The sequence below is a fragment of the Ceratina calcarata genome, unplaced genomic scaffold, assembly GCF_001652005.2.
Source record: "Ceratina calcarata isolate Rehan_Ccalc_2016 unplaced genomic scaffold, ASM165200v1 scaffold447.2, whole genome shotgun sequence".
Classification (NCBI taxonomy): Eukaryota; Metazoa; Arthropoda; class Insecta; order Hymenoptera; family Apidae; genus Ceratina; species Ceratina calcarata.
In genome coordinates this window covers 70566-80186 of record NW_017168598.1, presented here as the reverse complement: position 1 = coordinate 80186, position 9621 = coordinate 70566, and the positions used below count along the sequence as shown (strand labels likewise).

Genomic DNA, 9621 nt, shown 5'->3' with positions numbered 1-9621 from the left:
GTACCATGATGTAAAAATATAATGCTGTTTGCATCTTCCATTCGTTGGCCATATTGGAAGTACGATGACCTATTGTTTAGTCCAAACACGCATATATATTACACTCCGAGAACTTAATTTTTGATATGTTTACGATTTTAAAATTCGCTCTGTTTTAATATGAAGCGTAATTGGTTAGAAATGCAAAATGGCCGATGAGTGGAAGCGTCCATGATTAATTGTTCAAATGGATGCGCAAGAACACACTTTATGTTTTTATATCATGATATGGTACATAGAATTGTAATTAACAATTCGTTTGCAGGGCGTAACGCAATTGCACGTCGATCCTGCTGGCCGTTTATTTTCATGCGGCGCGGACGGTTCGATGAAAGTGCGTCAGCTGCCGGAACGAGATTGCGTCGTGCACACTTTATACTAAACTAGTTGAAGAGCATCAAGATGTTCCGTTAGGTAAATAAAAATAAGTTCGTTCGCTTATAAAACGAATGCAAACTACCGCTAAAATCATAAACGCTGAGATATGAGAATCGCGTGCATACGTTCCTTATTAAACTCTTTCTTACGCAAGACCGCATAAGGAACTTATCGTAGATAAAAATTCGACGTTCAAGTTATCGAGCACGCCTGTTTTTGTTTTTGCCTTAAGAAACTGACCACACACGGCGATAATGAAAAATATACGAGAAAATAATTATAATCATCGATGTATTTAAAGTATTAAAAAAAAGAAGAGTCATTCAGCTGATAGTATGTTTAAAATTGAAACTTATTTTCTGTTTTTCTTCTGTTTAGAAACGCAGGCTTAAATTGCAGATTGTTGAAAGTTTCCTTGATTTACCGCGGCGATTGTTGTTCCTTTGTAGAGAATTAAAGTTAGACAAACGAGCCAAAACTACAATCGAGCTGTTAATTATATATGAGTATTAAACATACATGTATTATGTTGTTTTTGCATTTGCAAATCTAGTATTGTACAATTAACTTTTCGTCGTACGGAGAAGACGTAGCCCTATTTATTTACATCGTGGCGGAATATATATATATATTTTTAATAGTTTTCCTCATGTAAAAAGAAGAAAGAAACATTTAACACAGGAATATAACTGCGTAGCATTCGGTACTGTAAATTGACACGAGGAAAATTGCTGGATTGAATATATTTATTGATTCATTGCATAATTTGTACGATAGTAACGATTAAAACGCGATGAGATTAACCGTTCGAGACGGGAAAGGAGAATAATCATGTTATGAATGTATACTTGCAACTACTTTTCGTGTGTGTATATACATATACTACATGCATTATCGAAATTAAAGTTAAACAATCTTCGTTAAATATTCTAATTGCAATGAAAGGTACTTAGTGTTTACTGAATTTATTTCAAAGACAAACTAAGGTATGTTGTTCATGTACATATGTAATCAGTGGAAAGAATAAAGTAATATAAAGAATAAACTATTAAATATGGTCTTGAATGAATCATTCTTTAAATGCATTCATGTATTTCACGTAGCTTTACATTTTCCATCTTATATAAATTACATTTTCAGAGTAGTTAATAACATTAATATACCTCGACATGTAAGTGCTAGAAGTGTACAGCCTAAGGCCGACAGCGTTCCAAAAATCGTGGATAAAGACACACTTCACGTATGTGGTATCTGTTCAACAGCCAACAGAGAAATCTTTCCAGGCCCAATCCGTATCCACCGTGTGGACAACTTCCGTACTTCCGCTGAAGAGATTATAAAATAAATTGTTACACGTACGGTGACTCCCAGAACGAAGAGGAGTTTGACCGTAGGAAGGAAGAAGAAACAAGTTCAGAAACATTAATCGAGGATTTAACGAAGAAGAGTAATGTGGAAAACCACTGTACGATCAAAGTGAATGTTAGACAACAAGAGAATGCAAAAAACGTTTACCTGATCCGTGTACCAGTAGTACGGCTTCGGATCAATGTTCGCATTTGCGTAACCCTGTAATAGTTCGTCGTGATCCCAAATACGCATAGAACCGCCAACAATTTCGCCTACGTTCGGTAAAAGTACATCTACCGACTCCGTAAGACGTCTGTCTTCAGGGCAACGTTGCATATAAAACGATTTAATTTCCGCAGGGAACCTGCATAGCATTATCGGCTCGTTTATCGCGTCAGTCATTTTCCTTTCGGGCATCTCTGGAATGTCCTACGATCAAAAGTTGATATTAAATCGTCTTATCAAATTGCTCATTCGAACAAGTTTGTTGAACGTACTTCTCCGAATTCATAAAATGTTCCATCCTCTTTAGTGATGTTGTTGGCCCGAAGATATTCGATAGCTTCGCTGTAATCCATCCTCTTAAATGGCCTCTTGGGTACTTGGAAGTTGGGATTCAATTCGTAGACGAGGTGACCGAGCGGCGACTTGAGAACACGATCGACGACGTCGCATATCAAGTCTTCTAACCGATCCAGCAACTCGTCGAACGTAATAAACGGACATTCCCCTTCTATGTGCATGTATCTAAAAATTATACATCAGTTTCATAGACGCAAAGTTCATTATCATTCGATATAACGAAAGCAGAGGTATTTTTATAATTACTCTGCAAGATGCCTTCTGGTCCTTGATTGTTCTGCCCTATAGGACTGTACAATACAATATACATCGCCCATTGCTGGAATGCAAGTCTCCAGATACAGTTGCGAGCTCTGTGTCAAGTACGCTTCTTCTCTAAAATCGGTTTCTCGGATTTTAATTAAATAAAATTAAGAACGAGAAGAGACGTTATGATTCACTTACCCAAAATAATCTAACTTAAATAATGTTGATCCACCTTCTACTTGTGTTTGTACTAACGTTGGTGGTGTTACTTCGTAGTACCCTCTATCCTTGTAATGGCTTCTGAATGCCTCCGTTAATACAGATCTCATCATTAATATGCGAGACGTCTGCAAGTATTAAATACAGCTCTCAGTTATTCTTAATTAAAGAAAATTCGTGTTTTCTTATATATAATATAGTTATTATCGTACATTTTCACCACGAATCATTATGTGCCTGTTATCCAGCTGCACATCGGGAAGGGCTTCCTCGTTTAAAATGGAATCTGCACCTCCGGGAGGTGCAGCTCCTATCAGTTTCCAATAATCAACATTCAATTCATGTCCACCTGGAGCCTAAACAAAAGTAACAACTAAAATTCGAAATTTTGTTTAAAAAATTCAGTGAGTAGAAATTATATGAAAAAAAAATGGAACATTTATTATATCTTACAGTTTTTCCTTCTGGTACGATCTTGAGAGTTCCAATAATTTCTATAGAAGCTTCTGTGGACAAAGTAAGTGCATCGTACGTCTGGCATAAAGTGTCAGTAAGCACACATTGGACAAAGCCTTCACCTTCTCTCCCGTGTACCCTTTGTCTCGCTCGTCTTTATCCTTCTTCATCCGACAATTATATCCTTTGTCAAATCGATAAACGATATGCTAGAAAACTCTTAATACAAACAGGAATTGTTTGATCTTTCGGTCTCTTCAAACATCCTTTATATAGGAGTACGTTTTATGTACAATACTATTACTTTGATACTTAAGATCTATTGGGAATCTGATACTGATAGAAACATTTTTTGTTTGTTTGTTTGTTAAAGATCACAAAATGGGTTGCTTCGGCAGTAAAGATAAGCTCAGCAAAGAGGACATGGATTTCCTCAAGTCGCACACGAGGTACGACGAGGCCACCATAAAGGACTGGTACAAGGGATTTAAAGTAAGTTCAGCTCCGTTCTGTGGAAGCGTTATCTTCTTGATAGCGAGATGGAAGAGATTTACGAATGGTTTCTCTTTGCTTTTGGTTGCAGCAAGATTGCCCTAACGGTAGACTAACGCCAGCAAAATTTGTTGATATGTATAAAACATTCTTCCCATCCGGAAATGCAGAGGAATTCTGCGACCACGTGTTCCGGACATTTGACATGGACAAAAACGGGTACATCGATTTTAAGGTAATTCGTTCTTATTTGCATTTTCATTTAAAATGAGTCAATGTCAACATGGATATTCTGGTCACTTTCGTTTCTGCAATTATTTGTACATAAGTGTTTATCGTTAAATAAGCTCAGCGGTAAATTGATAAGACTTTATTAAAAGTATGGTGGCAGCTGTGGCATACGTTTTAAACGAGCGTGGCGAGAAATTGTATTCATAGCTGACTGTGTGTGTGTATGTTAGAATATAAAGGATGACGTGAGGCTGTCCAAGCATTGTTACAAATACAATACGCTTCGCTAACGCGATATATTCTATGGATCGTTCCATATTCGCTGCGAATAATAAACTCGATAAACTTGATTTTATGAAAGACCAGGCCTTTGTGAACGATGTGTATACATATGTATGTATATATATATATAGCTATCCAAGATAATTGTACAAATATAGAAGCCGATTAATTTATACTTAATTTTCTATTTATCTAAAGAATTCATTAGTGCATTTCGTTTTGTTAGATTAACTTGTTTGCACATATAAGACGTACATACGTACCTCGTTATAACTGTTAACCTAAGAATTATAGTGAATATATTGAATAGCATAACGAGGATTTAACGTAAGTAAATATGCAGCTCTAATAATCCCGAGAAGCCTAATTTCAATCTATGCTGAAATTAATTATCGCGAATATATTTTTTATTCTCGAGGAAGAACTGTTTTTATCAATCCTGTTTTATTAATAAGAATTACTAATTAGAATGCGATGCGATTTATGTAGAATTACTCTCTGATCTTAATTCTGATTTAAGAATTATTCTTGATTTTTCAGACTGCAATCATGCTACGGTTCACGAGTAGAAGATTATGTTCCGCACAATTGTTAAACAAAACAGCAACAAAAGTAGATAACAAACATGCAAGGAGCCTGAATCTATTGGAATATCAGAGCAAGGAATTGTTGAGAGATTGTGGGGTGTCCGTGCAGAATTTCGCAATCGTCGACGATTTAAGTAAAGCTAATTCTGCTCTGGAACAACTGCGTTAGTATTTACATTCATAATTAATTCATGTTACATTAAATGTCCCAATTTCTGTTCCATTCTGCCCTTTTCTTCTGTAATTAAATTAAGCCAGTGAGTAGAAATTTGAATATTTACCTCACTACATTTTACAATTTTTGTGTTCTTTATTTATCCACCCTTTATTTCTTGTAGAATACATGAATAACGTGTTTCATTAAATTCTTATAGATGCATCTGAGTACGTAATAAAAGCACAAGTATTAGCAGGAGGTCGTGGTAAAGGATGGTTCGATAATGGATTTAAGGGAGGGGTACATCTTACAAAGGAGTAAGTATGAGAATAAATTGAACTGCAGATACATTTAAGCACAAAATTAATGTACAATGAAGTTGTTAGATCCAATATTAAAAAAGTTATTCTATTTTGAAGCATGCCTAAATATTAATGGGAGTCAGTAAACTGCATAAACCTAACAGAAATCTGAACCTCATCTGAGTTAATTCTCTCCAGCTTCATGTTTATTTCTTATTTCTCACGAACAACGTAAAAGATTCTGTGGGTTGACGGGAGTCAATACCGTAGATTCATAGACTGAAGTCTCATTTCTTATATTGTTCTGAAGAAACAGGAATAGAATAGAATGATTACAATCACGGTGGAGTACAAGCTAACATTCCCGTTGTTTCGCAGTAGAAAAGCTGTATTAGACGTCGTGAAAAATATGCTAGGCCATCGGTTAATAACGAAACAAACGTCCAAAGACGGGATTTTAGTACAGAAAATAATGATCGCCGAATCGGTTTCCATAGCTCGGGAAACGTACGTCTGTATTTTGATGGACCGGACCCATAACGGGCCAGTGTTAATCGCCTCGCCGTCGGGAGGCATGGACATTGAAAGTGTTGCTGAAAACAGTCCGAGTTTGATTAAGACCGTGCCTTTGGATATTTATTTCGGGATTGACGATGACATAGCGAGGGACGTTAGCGACTTTCTTGGATTCAAGGACCCAGACTTGCAACAAAAGGCAATCTGCGAGCTGAAGAACCTTTGGAAATTGTTCGTGGACATCGACGCGTTGCAAGTTGAGATTAACCCGTTGGTAGAGACCACCGATAAGAGAGTGATTGCCGTCGACGCGAAAATATCTTTCGACGATAATGCACAGTTCCGGCAACAAGATTTGTTTAAATTGGAGGACGGCGAGGAGAAGGATCCGAGAGAAGCGGAAGCGGCTAGGTTTAATTTAAATTACATTGGAATGGACGGAGATATAGGATGCTTAGGTAAACCGGAAGTCTCGTTTGAAGAGATAGAAAAGTGGAATAATTATTATATATTTATATATTTAATTAGTTAACGGCGCTGGTTTAGCCATGGCTACTATGGACATAATTAAATTGAACGGTGGAGCACCAGCAAATTTTTTGGACGTGGGTGGAAACGTTAAGGAAGATCAAGTTTATCAAGCATTCAGAATCCTTAGTGAAGGTATATAATGACTTCGTCTAATGAATGTATTCAATGGAAGATTGAAGAAATTACTGTCGTCTAAATACTTCAACGTTTCTAGATCCAAAAGTAAAAGTAATTCTCGTAAACGTGTTCGGAGGCATAGTGAACTGTACTACAATAGCAAAAGGAATAATATCAGCCTCGAAAAATTTGAAACTAAAAATTCCATTGGTCGTCAGACTGGAAGGTAGGTAAACTACTTAAGGATGTATTGGCTATACAGTCAATCCCAAAAGTTTATGCACTTTAGAAAAGCATTTTTTAAAAAGAAATCATACGTCGGAAGAACATTGCTAATAATAAACAACAAAAAAAATTTTTCGATTTTTCCGAGATTTTTCCCAGGGGTACCCCTTCAAATTTGGCAAAATTTTCGTTTTTTGTGAATAACTTCGAAACCGTTGGAGATACGGGAAAATTGCATGAAACCTTTCCTGTAGAGGACGACGAGATCTACAATTTCCATGTAAAAAGTTTTCGCTAGCATCAATAGTTACAGAGTTATTTGCAAAAAACTGTTTTTTCGTTTTTCGTCAATAACTCGTAAACTATTAATGGTAGCGAAAACTTTTTACATGGAAATTGTAGATCTCGTCGTCCTCTACAGGAAAGGTTTCATGCAATTTTCCCGTATCTCCAACGGTTTCGAAGTTATTCACAAAAAACGAAAATTTTGCCAAATTTGAAGGGGTACCCCTGGGAAAAATCTCGGAAAAATCGAAAAATTTTTTTTGTTGTTTATTATTAGCAATGTTCTTCCGACGTATGATTTCTTTTTAAAAAATGCTTTTCTAAAGTGCATAAACTTTTGGGATTGACTGTATAGCCAATACATCCTTAAAAGGAATTATAGGTACGATAATTATATTGAGAACTTAAATTATGTTGTTAATTAGGCACGAACGTGGAGGAAGCGAAGCAGCTTGTCAAAGATAGTAACTTGCAAATTGTTACTGCGACCGATTTGGACGAGGCTGCGAAGAAGGCGGTTCATTCTGTGAGCATGTAAATTAAACATATATTTACGATTTTTATCAACGGTTGAAAGTCTGCAGAATTCTTATCCTCAAGTAAAAGAAGAAATATAGGTGAAAGGGTTTGTGTGTGACTGTGAGAAATGAAAGATACGAAAGACTAATCTGTTTTACGTCCTAAATAAATAAACGAGAAACTAGGGGAACTGATTAGTTATATTGTTGTACAATTTTGTAATTTTGTAAAAGATTCGAGAATCTATTAAATCATTTTTCATAGAAAAATATAATGTGTAAGTTTATTTCTCGTCCTGTATTATATTACATTATATTACATGCTAATATATTTATACAACTATATAAATATATTAATTATTATAATTACAAAAACGACGTGTTATTTAATAATGGATACAATTATTTTTCACGTAAACAACAATAAATATTTGAAATATATACACAAGTGTTTGGAATGTTAACTACAAAGATTCATCCATAAATGGAAACAGCAAGCATTAACAAAACCTTCGATTAAGTTGTATGTGTCTTCCACGCAATATGGGGTGTTAATCAATTCTTCTGACTTCCGATAGACCGCATAGAGATCCTGAAAATAAAAATCAATATCAATTAACAATTAGCTTCCAAATAAAACGAAATTCTCTGATTAAATTTTAATGAAGCATGCAAAGAAGCTTGCGAAGCTTCTGAAACGTACCCCTCTTGTGGCATGAAGATCTATCGTTAACATCATAAAAACTTGATAGTAGCTGGGATGCAATACAAGCAAATGGGTGACATTTCCATCCGGTGTATTAAAAATCTTATGATTCTCCTGATATTTATTCTGGAGAACCTTCATCAGAGCCTGGTACCACGCGATAGGTTGATTCAGGAACGTTTTTAATCTCGCATCTATATTGGACAGTGGCTCGACCTTCGCCAATTCGCATAACTCCATAAATTCACCGTAATTCATGGTAGACTTGCTGTCTAATAATTTATTCCAGAGCAAATGCGTTCTACACTGCAACGCACCTTTATTAATCATTTGAATTATACTGGAACGAGCCTCGTTCGCTTTCAATGCAATCGTCCTTTGCATCGATTGCTCGTGCGAGGAATAGTAACCCAAATAATTGATTGATTCCTGTCGGATTTGTATCGAACTCGTTTCCGAACTCTTCGACACGTTTAAATTCCGAGAGAAGAGAGAATTGGGAACCGGCGGTGGCACCGGCGCGGTACTATTCCCGCAATTAACGGTTTGAGATTTATTATCGTTTAAATTCGGTTTCGGTTCTTGGCAACTAGGATTTTCGGCAGTAATTTCTTTGCTAGAACTCTTCGATTTCTCAACGTTATGCACGGTTTGGAATTTACCCAAAGTGCTGTAGTTCTCCATGTCCCTCTTCGGGTATACCTCACGTTTACTGGTCAGTATTAAATAATACTTTAAACCAATTTCCATCTTCTCAATTTGAGACAGTAAGGAGACGATGAGTACTACTTCGAAATCGTTCGATTCTGGTCTTGATTCTTGTGAATCGAGGGAATCTATTAGGGGTAATCGATTTAGATTTACCAATACGTGCTCGGTGGCTTCGGGATCGTGGCTAGGCTGTCTCATTTCTAAAGCCACCATGTTGTACAGATTGTAATGGGTAAGTAAATACGAATAAAGAGTGCGGCCAGAGATCGGTAGATTTGGAATGGTTATTGTATCTGAAACGATAAACCATCAGCTTGATTAAGACCGTGCCTTTGGATATAATGGACATAATTAAATTGAACGGTGGAGCACCAGCAAATTTTTTGGACGTGGGTGGAAACGTTAAGGAAGATCAAGTTTATCATACATTCAGAATCCTTACTGAAGGTATATAATGACTTCGTCTAATGAATGCATTCAACGAAGATTGAAGAAATTACTATCACCTAAATACTTCAACGTTTCTAGATCCAAAAGTAAAAATAATTCTCGTAAACGTGTTCGGAGGCATAGTGAACTGTACTATAATAGCAAAAGGAATAATATCGGCTTCGAAATATTTGAAACTAAAAATTCCATTGGTCGTCAGACTGGAAGGTAGGTAAACTACTTAAGGATGTATTGGCTATAC

At 36.1% G+C, this 9621-nt stretch overlaps 4 protein-coding genes across 6 annotated transcripts in view; 2 read left to right on the top strand and 2 right to left on the bottom strand.

The window, feature by feature from the left end:
- Window positions 1-1470: 1470 nt before the first annotated feature.
- Window positions 1471-3535, bottom strand: LOC108627186 (asparagine--tRNA ligase, cytoplasmic). The gene is made up of 8 exons (XM_026815401.1): window positions 3498-3535; window positions 3268-3409; window positions 3027-3170; window positions 2794-2942; window positions 2596-2724; window positions 2265-2514; window positions 1933-2196; window positions 1471-1742 (listed from the first exon to the last, which is right to left on the bottom strand). The coding sequence occupies exons 1-8, from the start codon at window positions 3533-3535 to the stop codon at window positions 1611-1613; spliced, it is 1248 nt and encodes a 415-aa protein (XP_026671202.1). The 3' UTR covers window positions 1471-1610.
- On the top strand, window positions 3402-4606 carry LOC113464626 (neuronal calcium sensor 2-like). Its single transcript, XM_026815400.1, has 4 exons — window positions 3402-3548; window positions 3644-3762; window positions 3854-3997; window positions 4586-4606. The coding sequence occupies exons 2-4, from the start codon at window positions 3652-3654 to the stop codon at window positions 4604-4606; spliced, it is 276 nt and encodes a 91-aa protein (XP_026671201.1). The 5' UTR covers window positions 3402-3548; window positions 3644-3651.
- On the top strand, window positions 4406-7783 carry LOC108627187 (Succinyl-coenzyme A synthetase beta subunit, GDP-forming). Of its 3 annotated transcripts, none has more exons than XM_026815392.1 (7): window positions 4406-4602; window positions 4816-5026; window positions 5237-5336; window positions 5703-6295; window positions 6366-6500; window positions 6583-6711; window positions 7421-7783. In XM_026815392.1, exons 2-7 carry the CDS (start codon window positions 4825-4827, stop codon window positions 7531-7533), a joined length of 1272 nt encoding a protein of 423 aa, XP_026671193.1. In that variant the 5' UTR covers window positions 4406-4602; window positions 4816-4824; the 3' UTR covers window positions 7534-7783. The 3 variants fall into 3 exon arrangements, with proteins under 3 accessions (XP_026671193.1, XP_017883779.1, XP_026671194.1); XM_018028290.2 differs by having other exon boundaries at window positions 4407-4602; window positions 5700-6295; XM_026815393.1 differs by lacking the exons at window positions 4406-4602; window positions 4816-5026 and having other exon boundaries at window positions 5314-5336; window positions 5439-6295.
- A 97-nt stretch (window positions 7784-7880) lies between these two features.
- The window catches only part of LOC108627188 (KICSTOR complex protein SZT2), a 19203-nt gene continuing 17462 nt past the window's right edge, over window positions 7881-9621 (bottom strand). The window contains exons 28-29 of the mRNA XM_026815399.1: window positions 8217-9223; window positions 7881-8105 (exon numbers count right to left, since the gene is read on the bottom strand). Coding sequence (XP_026671200.1) covers window positions 7974-8105; window positions 8217-9223 — 1139 coding nt within the window. The 3' untranslated portion in view covers window positions 7881-7973. The remainder of the gene's footprint in view (window positions 8106-8216; window positions 9224-9621) is intronic.